The 17611-nt window shown below is 49.7% G+C and overlaps 5 protein-coding genes across 5 annotated transcripts; 3 read left to right on the top strand and 2 right to left on the bottom strand.

The window, feature by feature from the left end:
* Positions 1-824: 824 nt before the first annotated feature.
* On the top strand, positions 825-2188 carry J7337_009453 (uncharacterized protein; the record flags this gene model as incomplete). Its single annotated transcript, XM_044827049.1, is given in 4 exon segments — positions 825-853; positions 1001-1239; positions 1256-1735; positions 1785-2188. 4 exon segments carry the CDS (start codon positions 825-827, stop codon positions 2186-2188), a joined length of 1152 nt encoding a protein of 383 aa, XP_044677643.1.
* A 168-nt stretch (positions 2189-2356) lies between these two features.
* On the bottom strand, positions 2357-3395 carry J7337_009452 (uncharacterized protein; the record flags this gene model as incomplete). Its single annotated transcript, XM_044827048.1, has 2 exons — positions 2357-2611; positions 2661-3395. The coding sequence occupies 2 exons, from the start codon at positions 3393-3395 to the stop codon at positions 2357-2359; spliced, it is 990 nt and encodes a 329-aa protein (XP_044677642.1).
* Positions 3396-6224: 2829 nt separating this feature from the next.
* On the top strand, positions 6225-11856 carry J7337_009451 (uncharacterized protein; the record flags this gene model as incomplete). Its single annotated transcript, XM_044827047.1, has 3 exons — positions 6225-9470; positions 9519-10482; positions 10532-11856. 3 exons carry the CDS (start codon positions 6225-6227, stop codon positions 11854-11856), a joined length of 5535 nt encoding a protein of 1844 aa, XP_044677641.1.
* A 1098-nt stretch (positions 11857-12954) lies between these two features.
* J7337_009450 (uncharacterized protein) lies at positions 12955-15711 on the bottom strand (the record flags this gene model as incomplete). The annotated part of the gene is made up of 4 exons (XM_044827046.1): positions 12955-13805; positions 13853-14789; positions 14841-15157; positions 15210-15711. The coding sequence occupies 4 exons, from the start codon at positions 15709-15711 to the stop codon at positions 12955-12957; spliced, it is 2607 nt and encodes an 868-aa protein (XP_044677640.1).
* Positions 15712-16416: 705 nt separating this feature from the next.
* On the top strand, positions 16417-17589 carry J7337_009449 (uncharacterized protein; the record flags this gene model as incomplete). Its single annotated transcript, XM_044827045.1, has 1 exon — positions 16417-17589. One exon carries the CDS (start codon positions 16417-16419, stop codon positions 17587-17589), a length of 1173 nt encoding a protein of 390 aa, XP_044677639.1.
* Positions 17590-17611: the final 22 nt, after the last annotated feature.

Here is a 17611-nt window from a genome sequence, read left to right as displayed (position 1 = left end):
GAATATTCTTGGTCATTCTTTAATATCTGCATTCCTTCGGATTCGTGGCCGATACGAGAAGCAATACGAAGTCTCAGAGTCGGACTTAGCCATCGGAGAGAGCGCAATCAATGCATGGGCAAGTAAGTTAGAGTCATTGTTCATGAATGGACGACACCAAAGTTTACTCTCCATCAACTGCCGACTACAAGGCGCATTGTTTCGTAGAGTGCAGGTTGATTAATTACATTCATAGTACAACAGATAATGTAAGAGATATAAACATTACGAGGCCCGTACTCCACAGATACCCTGCCCCGCCCATGATCGTCTCTTCGGTCCAGTTCAAGCCGGGTAAACCGTCGTTAATGATTACAAGGCCGTTCGTTGTATGGAGCGCATATTGTAAGCTCGATTTTTAAGTGTAATCCAATCGGGCCTATGTCATGCTGCGATATTATTTGCCACTCGTTCTCAATCACTCGACTCATTCTCGTGAGATCCGATATCGACAGTTTAGTCGTTCAGCCTCAAGCCCCCGAATAATCCCCCATGAGGCATGGCTAGCATGGGCATGTCAAGATCCTGGCAGTCCCACCGCCATTAAATTAGCAGCGTCAATCACATCAGCATAACCCCCTCCTTGTAATGAGCGAGCTAGGCGAGCCCAGAAAAAAAACAGCTGCCCCGCCATCCCCGACATTCTCCCCCTAACAATTCACTTCATTGACCTTTAACCCCGCCATCCCTCAACGCAACCCGCCTCCTCGACTTCTTCTTGCTTTGTGTTTTTTCACCGCAATCTTGAATCGCTCAGTCATAACAAAGAAAGAAATCCATTGAAAATGCCTGTTGGAACTGTTCTTGTCACCGGGTACGCCACTCAACCGTCCCTTGCGACACTGACTCGTCCTATCTCTTATTGGTCCTGGACATTGCCTTTGTTGTCGCAAGCTCCAGGACACGGATAATACGTTGTCGCATAAGACAAAGAAGCACCAGCTAACGATTGATCCCCCAGTGGTACCGGCTACATCGGCTCTTTCACCACGCTCGCCCTTCTTGAGCACGGTTACGATGTCGTTATCGTCGACTCCCTCTACAACTCCTCAGAGGTTGTCCTAGACCGCATTGAGCTGATCTGCGGTCGCCGACCTACCTTCTACAAGGTCGATGTCACAGACGAGAAGGCCATCGACGAGGTCTTTGCCAAGCACCCTGCCATTGACAGCGTCATCCACTTTGCTGCCCTTAAGGCAAGTCACATGTCAGCCAGAGCGATCACCTACGACTAACACCATCCAGGCTGTCGGCGAGTCTGGCGAGATCCCTCTCGAGTACTACCGTGTCAATGTCGGTGGCAGCATCTCCCTGCTCCGCTCCATGGAGCGCAACAACGTCAACAACATCGTCTTCTCATCCTCCGCTACTGTCTACGGCGATGCTACTCGTTTCCCCAACATGATCCCTATCCCTGAGCACTGCCCCATTGGACCTACCAACACATACGGCCGCACCAAGTCCATGATCGAGGACGTTATCACCGACTTTGTTAACGCCCAGCGAAGCAACTTAGAGAAGGCCGGTAAGGAGTTCAAGCAATGGAACGGTGCTCTGCTGCGATACTTCAACCCTTGTGGTGCTCACCCCACTGGTATCATGGGTGAGGACCCCGCTGGTGTTCCTTACAACCTGCTTCCCCTCCTCGGAAAGGTTGCTACTGGTGAACGTGAGAAGCTCTTGGTATTCGGCGATGGTGAGTTTTCCTAGTACATAATTGTTGCGCATCTTCTAACATCTGATAGACTACTCCTCTCGCGACGGTACTGCCATTCGAGACTACATTCACGTTGTTGACCTTGCCCGCGGCCACCTTGTCGCTCTTAACTACCTGCGCGAGAACCAGCCCGGTGTCAAGGCATGGAACCTGGGTTCCGGCCGTGGAAGCACTGTCTTTGAGATCATCAAGGCCTTCAGCAAGGTCGTCGGCCGCGATCTCCCCTACGAGGTCAAGCCCCGACGACAGGGAGACGTTCTCGATCTCACTGCCAACCCCACCCTCGCCAACAAGGAGCTCAACTGGAAGACCGAGCTCACCATGGAGAAGGCCTGCGACGACCTCTGGAAATGGGTCAGCAACAACCCCAAGGGTTACCGACAAGATCCTCCCGCCGAGATGGTTGAGGCTGTCAAGTCTTCCAAGGCTTAAAAATAGAAGAAATGATGACCGAGGCCACCCTTGTGCGAGTAGGCCTCTTGCAGTTTACGGAGCGAGATGAAAACTTGTTAAAAAGATTTATGTTTTTGGGTCATGGTTGAACCATCCATATAGCATTATAGACAGACAGCGTTGAAAATAAAAATTAAAAGGCTAGACTTAATCGATTTTAATGAGCAACTTTCCAATCGTCTTTCGGCTCTCAATGTCCTGGTGTGCCTGTGCCACATCCTGGAGAGGGTACACCTTGTGAATGGTGAGTTCGAGCTTCTTGGACTTGATGAGGTCGAAGAGCTCGGATGTGTACTTTTCGAGATCAGCTCGCTCGGAGACGTAGCCGTTGACTACGGGGCGCATCAAGCGGACGCACTTGGGTGTAAGTCGGAAGAGGCTCACGGGGTCCACGGCGCCGGACTGTATTATTGTTAGCTTGAGATGCGAAAGTTGTTGGAGAATCACTTACAGCGTTGCCAAAAGAGATGAGGTTACCCTTTTTAGCAATCATCTCAAGATCTCCATCGAAGGTAACCTTGCCCACACCATCAAAGATAACATCCGCACCATGACCACCAGTGATCTCCTTGACCTTTGCAACAACATCATCATGAGAGTTGATAACCCACTCTGCACCATTCTTCTTCGCAAGCGCAAGCTTCTCCTCTGAACTGGCAGTACCAATGACCTTGGCACCGACAATTCGGAGCAGCTGAACGAGCAGAGTACCTACACCTCCAGAGGCAGCGTGAACAAGAACCCATTGGCCAGCCTTGACCTGACCAGCTTCACGGATGAAGGTCCATGCTGTAAGACCTTGCAGGTAAGCAGCGACAGCTTGATCAGTGGGAACCTCGTCGGGGATTTTAACAGCGTCAGAGGCGTTGACGACACTGTACTCGGCGTATGCGCCCACAGTTCCCATGAATACCACGCGCGTACCATTCTCAAAACCCTTGACAGAGGAGTGAGCGTCAACGACAGTACCAGCAGCCTCACGACCAAGCGTAAGAGGAAACTGGGGCGCCTTGTAGAGACCACTTCGGAAGTACGTATCGATATAGTTCAAGCCCGCAATCTGATTCTTGACGAGGATCTGGCCCTCACCAGCTTTAGGAACAGCAACATCGTTGAGCTCAAGGACTTCAGTGCCGCCGTTCTTGTTAATCTGCACGGCCTTCATCTTGGGAGGTACAGGCGCCATTGTAGCTGTTGAGAAGTGTGAAGTTATCCTGGAGATACGCTGGATTGGGATTGAGGGTGTGAGTTGTTTTGATATGAGGCTGGTTCTGAGCAGGGAGCGACGGAGAGGTTGAGCCATGAGGGTGAGGGTGAGTGTCGGGACGGGGGATTATTAATGTGTCGGGTCGGAAGAGGGCGGTTTTGGATGGAGGAGTGGTTCGGAGCTATAGCGGGATGGGGGATCGGGCCCATGATGGCGGGGTAATGATACTGAGGTGATTGCACGTCATGATTGCGGTTTCGGATTTAGATAGAAGGGAAAAGATGTTGATGCGAATGTCTCGAGATCGATATATTGGGTAGATGTAATAGATAGAGTGCTTACTTGGCTGAGTGACTGGTCAGATCGGCCGTTCCATTGCTTATACAGTTGCTCTTCTAGAAAGCAGATGACATGGTTAGCCATGGATGATCCTGCGTCTATCCTATCATCTCTATATTCGGTGTTTACATATACACACCCTATCTCGAGTCTCAACTATAGTAACAAATTGAAATGAGGCACAATATTCACAAGTCTTGCAGTTTATGTTCGATCTCATCCACTATATCGGTTCAAACTGAGCTGTGCTAGTGTTCGGCTAAGGTCTTACCCACATCACTTACACAAAAGTAAACTACCCTATAGCCAAGAGCTGGACATCAAAGATCTTGATACTTATGCAGTCTGTGGTTTGAAACGAACTTTTAAAGGCCTATCCATGCTTATAGCGGGAATTAAAATATCTTTCAGCCGCAGAAGCCTTTCTAATTGTGATAAAGCTGCTCAAATATCACAGCCTGACATCTGATGATACTGCTGGGCTCAGGGTGATGTCGACAATGATTCTCAGATCTAGTCTGCACCATAAGGTAGGTAGTTACAGATACGGACAACTTTGCGCCTGGAAGCCTGAGGAGATCCTCTTATATCCTTATGTGGTCTCGTACCACTGATATGCACCAGTGTTACAGCGCATTGATCAGATGGACCTCGTGATGCCTCAGCCAACTTGGACTGATAAACCGAGTCGTCATGATTTAAGTAGCCCTCTTCAACGTTCACCGCAATGACAACTTTATGATATCATGAATTTGAAGTACATCGATTGGCTGCTACTCCAACACAAATGCCGAGTGTGGCTTTGCCCAAGTTAAGCTTGCGCATTGCTTGTTTCAAGGCTGTTGCGAACTTAGTTGACAGCTAATATGGGCACGTCAGGGACCAGGTCAGTTCTGGACGAGCCTGCATCTCGATTATTGACGAGATCGCTATGCTAGTTCTCAATGGGTCATTATACGCGATGTCATCCATGTCGTCTGCTGAATTCTGCAGACCAGTCTTGAACAGAGGATATTGACTATCAATCCAGGTGTTGGGATTTAGGGTAGACGACCGAGTCGGCATAATTATAATTGCGCCTCCTTCAAGTCAATATACGGTGACACCGACTGAGTCAATCGGAAAAGAAGAAGAAGACGAATAGACGATAAGGAAGGGAGGAAGTAAATTGTTGTTCCATGAGTTGTAAAAGAATGTTCCAAATGCTACCTCCAAAGGGCTTAGTCCTCGTCAACTAAAACGTTGTTCCAACAGTTTGGCTAAACTTCTAACGCTAATTTCAAGCTACTGGACACGAGAAGGATTCTTCAAACATCAGCCCATTCATATCTCATTTACAGAAGTTCTCACATTAGTCTCGAAAGAAAGTCTCATTTAGGTTGAGGCTACGCCAGCATACGCGTGGCCAGCTCCTCTTAGACGGAGGCGTCGGTCCAACCTCCCGACGGGTTTATTCTTAGGCGTCGCCCGAACTGGCCTGTTTACGGCCTAGTGATCGCCGCGAGAGTTTTTCAGCCAGGGGCCGGGCGTTGGTTTCATGTGTCAGTGGCAGTTGGAGCAGATGTCATGACAGAGGATCGTGGCAGTGCAGGCGGCTTGGCATGAGAGGAGCTTCGCAAGCTCGTCCAGGGAGTGTCCCTGTATACGTGCGTCGAAGGATTCTTATTGAGGCCGGCTAATTTGTATTGAGATGTTCATTGAGGTAATTGGAAAGATATTGCAGTTGAATTAGTGATTTGCGACCATTGTTTCGTCCAATGCTGGGGTCAGTGATTATCAATTAGGCCTTGGGCCGCTATACGTCACCTCAATTAGAGTGCATGTTTTAGGGCGTTTACCTCGACGACAGGGCATCCAAGTGTAATCTGCATTGAAACATTAGACATTATACACTGCCGAAGTTAGCGATTGCTTCCTTGAGGTTCAAGACCAGTAGAACAGAACTTTGATCCAATTGAACCTTGAAATCAAGACTAAACACAAGATATCAGGTCTCATTGGAGGCTCCCATCCAGTGAAGTACACGATGTGACACCCAGACGTGTGTGGGGTGTTGCGGCTGTGGCTTAGTGCACACACAGTGGGGTATCACAGCCTTCAGGCTCCCCCCGGCTTCAGGCATTTTCTGTAACACTCCACTAAGAACCGCCTCCGACTGGACCTCACCTCGAGACAAAAGGCGAGGCCACTGCACACTCGGCCAAGCCAGGAAGTACCGGCCTCAATTGTACAACAACAATATCATCGCAGCCTTGTGAGGGGCTGACTTCCATTCTTCTCAACCACGCATCATTCATCCATCTCAATTTGCATTCTTTCAACTACAACAAACACGCATTCATTATTTGATACCCAGTACAACGCCGCCATATTTACAGCATTTCAAATCGACTCTGCAATCGTCTTCTAACAGCTCATATAATCATTGACTCGTCTATTCGCCGATTCAAATGATACCCGCATCTTGAAATGAATTCCTCTACGGTTAACGCCCGGCAGAGGCGCATTATCCAATTATCACAGCAATGGGGTTTCTCTCTACCACCCAATGCCCCTACTCCTCTCACGCGACCACCTCACCCAACCTCTTTTCGAACGCACGGCGATGATGAAGTCGCTGACGGCCTGCTACAGAGGCGGTCCGCTGAAGTCGCACAACTGCGACCTAAGAGTGGTTTGTCGCGAGCCTTCTCATCGAGTAACCTGAAAAAGGGAAAGCATTGGGATACCAAAGAGATACTAAACGTGTTGAACTCTTGGGTCGACAGTTCAGGCTCGCCCGGTGTAGCCGAATCATTGATTGCGAAACTGGCTGCAGCCGGTGTCGACTTAGGTGGTATGCAGACTCAGAAGCAGGGATTATTAAACAGACGAAAAAGCGTCGAACATGGTCTTGATCGAACTCGCCTTCTCAAATCCGCGATTGAACGAGACCAATTAGACATGGTACATGTGCTTATACCGCATGCTGATCCATTGACCCTCGATATTTGTCTTCCAGCTGCGGTAAGGACTAGGAACGCGCGAATCGTGGAGGTCCTATTGAGGTATGGAGCAAATGCATCCAACACTGCGGAAGGGCAGGACGAATTCCGCAAGGCGTGCTCTGTTCCAGCTTTATCAGAGATCGCATCGCTTATCCTAAGATCCGATGGACGGCCAGAAGAAATATGCACATCGCAAGCGCTTACCGACGCCACAAGAGCACAATGTTTCGACACTGTTCTACATCTGAGTCGTTCCACCGCAGATGGGAACTACAACAACGCTGAAGCTCTCAAGATCGCTATCAACGACCAGCGAAGAGATATCGCGATGGCGATCGCCACGGGAAACAAGCCACCTCAAAGTCCCGGCCTTGATGAGGCTTTCGAGCAGCTCATGAACAACACAGAATTAGAACCGCGGTCGAAACTTGACTTTGCTGAGCTTCTGCTTTGCTGCGGCGCCCAAGGACCTATACTGGAAAGATCACTTGAAGTGGCCTGTGAGACACAGTTCTTTGAGATGGCAGACCTTTTGGCTCGTTATGGAGCTTCGATCGAGCACAACGACGCTTCTGCTTTGAAAACCGCCATTTCGAAGGGCCAAACCAGCCTTGTGGGTTCTCTTCTCAACGGATCGTCCAAGATTGATCCTGCATTGGCATCAAGTTGTGTCCCTCTGATTCCCCAACATGCAGATCCTGGGACGCGACAAAATTTGCTATACTCGCTCCTCAGACGAGGAGCAAATGGCGATGTTCTGAACGATTGCCTCATTGTAGCTGCTAAAGCTGGGGATGCTCATTCTGTAGAACTTTTACTCAACCCACACTTTCGCGAGCCACCAAGCGGAAAGCAAAATGGGCAGGTAAAGCCACGCATCACTAACCGTCACGCTGTTGCATCGCCTAATTACCAGAACGGAGAAGCTCTACGGATAGCAATCCTAGCCGGTAATGCAGACATGGCAGCCAAGATCCTCTTCGCGAGACCCTCGAACGAAACACTTACCGCAATATTTCCTCTGGTTAAGAGCCTACCCCCAACGGATCGATATCGTATGGTTGAGATGTTTCTCAGGGGAGCTTTAACCGGCCCAGCTTTGCACAAGGCTCTTCAAGATGCAATCAGTGAAGACCCTTCCCAGAGAGATGACGCCCTGATCAATCTTTTACTCAAGTATAATGCGGACATCAACTATGACGATGGTGCTGGACTCACACAGATCATAAACCAGATGGACCTGGGGTTATTCACCACCTTGATGCAAAACGCTTCTCCCCAGACAGCAGCTGCGCATGTCAACAATGTGATGAGTATCGATAACCACCAAATCAGGTACGAGATGATGTCAATGCTGTTTAATGCAAGGGCGAGTGTCGCTGGACAACAGGTTGCGGAAGCTCTCCTGGCGAATATATCGGAAACACCTGTTGACATGTCTCTTCTTCGACTTATCCTTGAACAAGGAAGGCCAGACATCAATGGCCTTAATGGCCATATTCTGCAAAAAGCCGCTCAAACCCCTGACCCTAAGGTCATTGATTTGATCCTGACCTTGGGAAAACATAACAATGACACCATCTCTGTTTGTCTCGAAGGACTAGCAAAAATCCCATCAAGCGAGAACAAAGCTTGGAAACTTGATGTCATCTTGACTAGATCCCCCAAGAAGATCAACCTGGATGCAATGCTTGTGCATGAAGTCCAGACTCTTATCGAGGACACATCTGGCAATGCCTCGTTCAAAACACTACAGAAACTTTTGGACCGCGGCGCGGATGTGAACGCTTTCCAGGCAAGGGCACTATGCAGTGCGGTCAAAGAAGCCAAGGACACGATAGTTGATACCCTGTTCGCTAGTGAGAAACCACCGACAGCGGCATCACTCGCATTCGCTCTTCCGCAGGCCCTCAAGATCTCGGATCCTATGACCCGCTTGACTTTCACTAAGAGTCTAGTAGAATCTGGAGCCTCCCCTCGTGAAGTCAACAGAGCATTGATCCATGCTATTAGCCATTTCACCACAGACGTCGCTTTGATCTGCGTTCTAGCCACTTATGCTGATGCGTCTGATGGAGAAGCCCTTGCACTTGCTGTCACGAAAGAGTCGGTCGAGGTTTTAGATCTCCTTCTCTCACAGCTCAAGCATACGGACGAGACCAGAGATTCCTGCTTGGAGCAAGCGATGAAGATCGCCGACTGGACAGTTCGTCTAGATATCTGCAATCGTCTGGCAAAATCTGGCGTTTCGTCTCAAGCAGCCTCTAACGCTCTGCTTGTTGCAGCAAGGGATGGTGATCTGGAACTTGGAGATGTTCTTATTGCTCATGGTGCCAGTATTTCCATCAACGGAGGTCAAGCTATCATTGAAGCGTGCCGCGGCGGTTCTGTTGAAGTTCTTGATGTGCTTCTCAAGTCTAATGCCGACACCCAGAAGTTGACATTGGAGCGTGGATTCCAAGCTGCGACTGAGGTTAGAGATTTGAATAAAAGGGCGATGGTCTTCCAGCGCCTCCTCAAGAGGGGTGTTTCTGGAGAGGTTGTCGACATTCAGCTCGTTTCAGCTGCAAAGTACGGCGAAGAGGGCCATGAAGTGTTGCGTGTTCTGTTGGCAGCGGGTGCAGACCCCAACTACAGTAACGGCGAGGCAGTTGTGGCGGCAACCCGAAGCGCTTTTGTTGGTAGTCTCGAGTTGCTGTTGGGATTGTGGCATGAGGGCGGTAATCAGGTAAGTTTGACAAGCCATTTAGACACGCTGTCGCTAACATGTTTGTAGAAAAAGGCATCGCCTCCTACTTTGGTTAGGGCCATGAAGGCAAGCTGGAAACTTAACCAAGATACCAGGCTGCATATAGTCCAAGACCTGATGAAAGCAGGCATGCCAGCTGTGGATGAAGTCCACATTGCCTTGAGCAAGGCAGTTGGTGAAGATGAACCAGATGAGCGACTTATCCAGGTCTTGCTTGACTCTGGAGCATCACCGTTCACAAATGGTTGCTTCGCCCTTACCCAAGCTGTGCAAGGTGTCAAGGTTTCGGCACTAGATCTTCTCCTCGGTAGCAAGATTGACGAGGATGAGATACTCAAGCTTTTCGAAAATGGATTCTCAGAGACACAGTTCAGCACATGGTTCTCTCCGAACGGTCTAGAGGTTGCAAAAATGCTTCTAGCTAAAGGGGCCAAGGGAGTGGCTGTTAGCAGTGCTCTGGTACAGGTGATGAAGAATAGCACAGACGAGACTGAGCCATTGGCGGATGAGTTTGTTGACTTGTTTGTCGCTCATGGAGTCGATATTGACTTTGAGAATGGGGAATCTCTGATTTGCGCAGCATCAAAGGGTAATGCCCATTGGACAGAAAGGCTGCTTGCTTGCAAGCCATCACCACAAACTCTCGCGCTTGCTTTTGAGCGTGTGTTTGATACGGCAAGGTCGCCTGATGAGGTACTGAAGCTGTTTGAACTATTTTCGGGATATCGCGATGGAGAAGTAGGACTAGATGTCATGACGCGGAGTGCTGGGTCGGATCCGATCCTCATCCGGGCGATATCGCAGTATCCTAGGTCGACAGAACTGTTGCAAACGTTGTTGGATGCTGGTTTCTATCACGATCAGACAACAATGTATCGTATCCACGACAGCGTGGAGGAGCCTGAAGAGGTGACGGTGCTTGCCTGGGCGATTGCTCAGCCACAGAAGAAGGTCAGTTCAGCACTGATTAAGATGCTGATCGAGCGTGGTGGTATGTATTTCATTGTTATTCATTGCAGGCTCATCTCTAACATTTATAGCAAACGTCAACTTCGAGACATCAATCAGCCGAACCACCCCCCTTATGATCGCTATCCAAGCTCGCCGACCCGATATAGTTAAGGAACTACTTATCGAAGGAGCGAGCGTCGATATTACCGATGCCATGGGCAGAACACCTCTTGCGATGGCCACCGATATTGGCGGTGAGCTGTCGACTCGCATGATGGGTAACTTGCTAGCATTTGACCAGTCGAAGGATGATGGATCACTACATAACTCTGCTAGAGAACTCAACTTTGCAGCAGTATCAGTCCTAGTGGAACATGGTCACCATCCTGACTTCCCTAGTTCACTACACGATGGAAGATCTGCTCTTGGCGAAGTCTGTCGCCATGGAGCAGGGTCTGGTAAAATGACAGCAGATGCAGAGAAGCTCATGCAGAAGGTGATGACTTTCTTGATCGACGCTGGCTCAGATTTAACCTTGCAGTCGCATGGGAAGTCTCTGCTTCTTCTTTGCTTCGACTCTGCAGACCCTATTGCCACTACTCGCAGTTTCTTGAAAGTGGCTATGTGGAAAGAGATCAACAAACCGTTTAATCATTACACCGATGGCGAGTTTACGTATTCCCCGACAATGTACGTCAGCAAAGTTATGCCCGAATCGGATACTCGAGACCAGCTCCTCAGCCTTCTTCGAGCGAACCGAGCAGTGGATGTATACTACGCAAACTCTGGAGACCAGCCTGACGATGCAGTTGGTCTCCCTAATGATATGGTGGTCCAAGAACGCGAACGAAAAGCCAGATTACGACGAATTGCACTCGAAACTGAAGACCATGCTATTGCGCTTGCAAGAGCAAAGGAAGTGGCCAGTGTGGAGAGAGAGATCTGGAATCACAAGGCAGAAATCGAGGATGCTCGGCGTCGCAGACTCCACAACGAAGATATCAATGCAACACGACAAAAGGCTGATCTTGAAGAAACGCTCTTCCTAGCAGCTGTCAAGAGACGACAGCTGGAGCAGAACAAGGTCACGCAGTCCAGCCTCGAGCGTATTCAACAAGTCGCCGCAGCTGAACTCAAAGCCGAAGAGACCAGACAACAGAAGATGATTGAGTGGGAATCTAAATTGAACTCTGAACGAGCCGGTAATGCGCAAGCACTTAGTAGTCTACGCATCAGTGAGCGTGAAGAGTTGGAACGAATCGAACGAGGCGCAGACGAAAGAGTCAAGAGGAGACTCGAGGCGCAGAAAAAGTTGGTTGAGACACAGGAGAGATTGGCAAAGAGACTTGCTTCAGGACCTGGAGGGGGAGCAGATGCCAGGAGGCAGATTGGATTCGTGGAAGAGATTAATTAACCCTTCTGGACTCAGCATTAGCATCACTGGCAGGCTTGGCCCCGGGGATAGGCGTTTGGTGTTTTTGTATTCAGATACCTCTTATAGCTTATGATAAGATGACCTTTCTTTTTCTCCAGGCCTGAAACTTCTCAATTGGTCCCAAAATGATCCGACCATGGTTTTTCGGCAAATGTTTTCTTTGCTTGCTCCATGATATCCTGTTGCCTCCTCTCTGATATACTTGTCGTTAACGCCCTCGATGCCGCTCTGTGCCTCTCTTCTCTCTCCTCTCTGTCCTTGCTCACCTGCACCCTTTTAAGGCGACGTTCTGCCTCTTGTTGTGTGTGCTTCTTCTGCAGCTCGTCTTCAATACGGCGCAGTCTCGACTCGATTCTGTTGATATTGCGCTCTTGTCTGGTGAGCGACTCGTGTATCATGTTGTTGGTGGACTCTAGATCCCTGGCGGTGCGTTCAAGTTCGCCGACGGAATCTCTCAGTGTGCTAATGGTGTCATCGGTACTTTTGGTGGTAGCATCGATCTTGTTGAGGGTGGCGATGAGCTTGGGGAGCAAATTCTTGATGGTGGGTTGAGAAGACATCTTGTGATAACAGAGGTGATAAGCGCTTCTACAGAAAGGACTTGAGGTATAAGAGAAGTGTGGGTAGGATGGGTTGGCGATGATGAAGAGAGTGAAAGAAAAGGATCAAGAGACGGAGTGTACGTCTCCTTTGTATACTCACACCTACGCCGCCAAAGTCTAATCTTTTCTTTGTATTGACAGTGATATAGACAATGAAGTTTATAGAACCGAGCTGCTTCGTGATTTGTCGTTTATAATCTTATACTTCATAGGGCAGCACGCTCAGGTGATATACGCACAAAATCTTAACAGAATTTTAGAACTTTGTGAACTGATGGTTAGTAAGTGCACAGAGAATAAATAAGAATCACCAAGTAACTTTGTACAAACGTAGTACCTAAACTCCATACCGACCGAAGACCATAACACGCTTTAGCAAATCCACAGCAATGATAACATACAGAGATAAGTAACCCTTCCAGCCACAATCCCAAACAACAAATATCATCAGCAAATAATAATACACTTGTATAACTCAATCCTTTCGCGCCATCTTAATAGAGTCAGCGCCAGTTTCCACAACGCGGAACGCATCAGCATCGCCCTGTCCGCTCGCAGCCTTCTCATAAGCTGCCTCACTTCTATCACATAGAACATCCAGATCAGCGTCGCTGAGGACTTCTTCACCCCCTGAGGCCTTGTACACTTGGCCATCCTTCAGAAGCAGGGCGCGGAGCGACTCAGGGTCGATATCTTCGTGGAGATCCATCTTTTGACCCATTGACTTAAAATTACCCTTCTTGATGACGAGCTTCTCCAGTCGGCGCTTGGCGTCGGCGGAGTTGAGGAGGTTTTCCTCGACTGTGTCCTTGGTTGCGAGACGGAATACAACGACGGGGCGGGTTTGGCCGATACGATGGCAGCGGTCTTGAGCTTGGAGATCCTGCTGGGGGTTGAAGTCTGAGTCAAATAGAATAACTGTGTCTGCTGAAGCGAGGTTGATGCCCTGACCACCTGCGCGGGTAGAGAGCAGAAAGATCTTGTACTCGGGATCGCTGTTGAAATCAGCGATTTGAGTTCGGCGACTTTCCTGTGCGACGGAGCCATCGATACGGCAGACTTTCCAGCTGCGGAGTTCACGGCAGTAGTCTTCAAGAATGTCAAGCTGAGTTGTGAACTGTGAGAAGATGAGGACTTTGTGGTCGTCTTGGAATAAACGAGGGAGCAGACGATCTAGGAGAAGCATTTTGCCGGAAGCAGTGACTATGGAGTCGTCGACTGGTAGGTCTGAGGCGATCCAAGGATTATAGAAATTGTGAGGTGAGTTGCAAACAAGCCGCAGCTGTGCCAGGGGGTTACCGAGCTTCTTTTGACCAATCTGCTTTTCTGTATCATGTTAGTATATGCTTGAGTAGCAAAGGAGGTCAACTTACTCGCAAGCTCAAATGCCTCGGCCCGTTCGCGCTCCTCTGGTGTTAATGACACCTGATCATTCAAGTCCTCATCGTCAGAGACCATCTCCTTGGCCAACTTGGCTTCAAACTCATCATCAGACATCTTCTCCTCATCTGAACCAGCATCTTTATAGGTTCTTGTCTTTCGAGGTCGTCCACGCGTGCTCGCTGGTGTTGACTGACGGGTGGACCTGGCGCTCTTTGGCTCTGGCTCTAAAGTGGCACCCTTTCGTTTACCTCCAGACTTGGGAGTAACGGGTGCCTCTTCAGGTTTCGGGTTCTTACGTGGTCTGCCACGGCCACGCTTAGCCATCATGACCGAAAAGGCATTGGCTGCTGGCTCCTCTGGTTCGACCTGCTGCTTACGCGGGGATTCACGAACAGGAAGCGTCATAGTGTTTGGAGCTGCGACGCTGCTTGATCGAGATGACTTGGTGCTTGCTTCGGCTGATCCGGTGCCGTAGATCTTTTCACGCACCTTGTCCTCCAGATACTGTCTGGTATCGACCTTCTTGTTGGTAAGCACGTTGTAAAGGTCTGTTTGCTCCTTTGTCATGGGCGCGAAGAGCACGTATTCTCTCTTTTTGGGGAGATAGGCAGCAACATCCTGTTTAATACGTCTTAGAAGCATAGGCTGAAGAATGAGATGAATCTTCTTGACGAGCTCTTGCTTCTTCTGATCAGCGATGAACTCCTCTGTGCCCTGCTCATCTTCGAGATCAGAAAAGTCAAACCAAGATTCGAACGCTTCCCAGTCTGTGAAGATGTTGGGCAACAGGAAGTGGAGTAGCGACCATAGCTCTTTGAGGTTGTTTTGGAGAGGTGTTCCAGTGATGAGAAGACGAGTTGCAGATGAGAACTGACGAAGCTGCTGAAACAGTTTGGCGTCTGCATTCTTCATGCGATGGCCTTCATCCTAAGATTCATGTTAACCTGGTGTAGATGAGAATAAGATGATGAGACTTACTATGATGATAAACTCCCAGTTGATCTTGGACAAGTTGTGCTGATCTCTGAGAACCATCTCATAGGATGTGCACACCACAGGGAATTTTGTGGTGGGACGACCTGCCTTGAGATGCTTCAGCATTTTGGTCCTGAAGATCTTCTCACGGTCATCTTTGTTGCCGTGATACATGATGACTGGGATGGAAGGAGTCCATTTGGTGAACTCGTCCTCCCAGTTTGAGAGTGTACTCAATGGAGCGACAATCAAATGAGGGCCGAGATAGTTCTCCTGTTCACGGAGTAGCGCAATCAAGGCGATGGTTTGAACAGTTTTGCCTGGAATGAGTCAGCACTCATAAGATACTCATGGAGTGAGCCTCAAACTTACCAAGACCCATCTCATCAGCTAAAATTCCGGACATCCCTTGAGAGCAAATCTCATACATCCATGTCAAGCCTTCAAGCTGGTAGTCTCTCATAGTCCCGTTGATCATACATTTGGGTTGTTGCGCCATCTCCAAACTATGCTCACCCAGCGTCTTACCATCAAGACTACTACCGACTCGACCCAACACCTGAGTCTTTTTGGTGAGAATGTCTGAGAAAGCAGCTGACTTTGCGAGCAAGTCGTCAAGTTCTCTAGCCTTGGCTTCACGCTCAGATTTTGTCTCCGCCTTCTTCTTTTTCTTCCTCTTCAGCATCGCCTGTCGTCGCTTCTCTTCATTTCTCTCATTTTCTAGACGCGCCTCCTGCTCTTCTTTGATAAGCGCTTCATCGGCACCTTCAAGATCATCTTGTTGTTCTGAGGGCGGCGAGCTGGGAACGCTTGTAGGCAGCCGTGAATTAGAACGAGCTGAGCTAGAGTTGCTCGGCGACTTGGGAGCCGCCATCTTAGAAATGAATATTATAACGATGTGCAAAAGAATGAGTAAACAAGAATACAAATAAAGAGAGAAAAAAAGAGCGTCAGGGGCCGAGTCGAGCTCAAGGCTTGTTTAGTGGTTTGGGCGATCCGATCCGCTAGTGAGCAGGATGATGTAGTTGACTCGCCTCGAATCGGGGCGTGAAAAAAAAATGAAAAAAAGAAAAGAAAAGGGAGAAATTTCTCAGGGGGAATACAAAAGGAGCATAGGAGAAAGAGGTCCGAAACAAGTGATTTGGAGCAAGAAATAACAATTAATTAACAATGTATAAGCTAATTGATTGTTTAGTTCCTCATGGACAATTGTCGTTGCCGAGTCTACTCTTTTGACAATACAAGAGACAAAGGGCGTGACCGCGTAAAGGAGCAAACGCGAGAAAGGGGCGATATCACGAGTTAGCGCGTTGCAAATGGAAGACACGATGGGTACAGCCACATTCTTCTCTCTTAGCGCCACAGCAACGCCTCCCGTTTCTCCCCGCCAATTCAATTGGTGACAGGCCAGAATTACCCCTCCACCCCACCAAGAGAAAATATCAAGACTCTCTCAACTCTTTAGCATCAGTTCGAGTGAAGCTATAACGAAGCTTCATCTCTCATCGCAGCCACCCTGTTCGCCCTTCGACTTCTCCGCCAGGCACCCCGAAGCCTCTCCCCGTTGATATCTTTCAGAATGGCATCTTTCGCCTCCCAGACCTACACTCCCACCGAGGAGGCCGAGATCCAGCAATGGCTCACCACCTCCGAGCGTCTCAAGTCCCCCGAGGACAAGTCCACCATCCTCGAGACCCTCAACAACCACCTCTCCAGCCGCTCCACCCTCCTCGGCAGCAAGCCCTCCAAGGCCGACGTCGCCATCTACGAGACCCTCGCCCCCATCGTCGCCAAGTGGTCTCCCGAGGAGCGAACCGGCGAGAAGGGACATCCTCACATCGTCCGCCACGTCGACTTTGTCCAGAACTCTCCCCTGTTCGGCCTCGATGTCAAGGATGAGAACAAGGTCCAGGTTGATCGTGATAACGTTCTCTACGTGAAGCCTCCCGTTGACGCCAAGGCCGAGAAGGAGAAGAAGAAGAAGGAGGCTGCTGCTGCTACCGCTAGTGGTGCTGGTGAGGCCTCGCTTGTTGATCGTACCAAGGAGAAGGTCAAGGAGGTTGTTGAGACGGCCAAGGAGAAGATTGCTACCGATAAGCCTAAGAAGGAGAAGAAGGAGAAGGCTCCCAAGCAAAAGGCTGCTCCCGCCCCTGCTGCTCCTCTATCCCCTGCTCTCATTGACCTCCGAGTCGGTCACATTCTCAAGGCCATCAACCACCCCGACGCCGACTCCCTCTACGTCTCCACCATCGCTGTCGGCGACAAGCCCGGCAACGAGGACTACGTCGAGTACGAGGGTCAAGTCTGCCGCACCGTCTGCTCCGGTCTCAACGGCCTCATCCCTCTCGAGTCCATGCAGGGCCGCAAGGTCGTCGTGGTCTGCAACCTCAAGCCCGTCAAGATGCGCGGCATCAAGTCCTGCGCCATGGTCCTCGCCGCCTCTCCCAAGATCAAGGAGGGTGAGGTCGACGACCACAAGGGCCCCGTTGAGCTCGTCACTCCCCCCGAGGGTGCCAAGGCCGGTGACCGTGTTTGGTTCGAGGGCTGGGAGGGTAGCCCTGAGGGTGTGCTCAACCCCAAGAAGAAGATCTGGGAGACTTTCCAGCCTGGTTTCACTACCACCGATGGTCTTGAGGTTGCTTTTGATGCGGGTGTTGTTGAGCAGCTTGGAAAGACTGGCCGTGGACGTCTTGTTACTGAGAGTGGTGGTGTCTGCACTGTCCCCAGCCTCAAGGATGCTGTTGTGCGATAAACATAGAGTTACGATGCAAGTA

Source organism: Fusarium musae, chromosome 7 (assembly GCF_019915245.1).
Source record: "Fusarium musae strain F31 chromosome 7, whole genome shotgun sequence".
Taxonomy (NCBI): domain Eukaryota; kingdom Fungi; phylum Ascomycota; class Sordariomycetes; order Hypocreales; family Nectriaceae; genus Fusarium; species Fusarium musae.
Note: the sequence above shows the minus strand (reverse complement) of the source record. Positions and strands in the feature narration are given on the sequence as shown.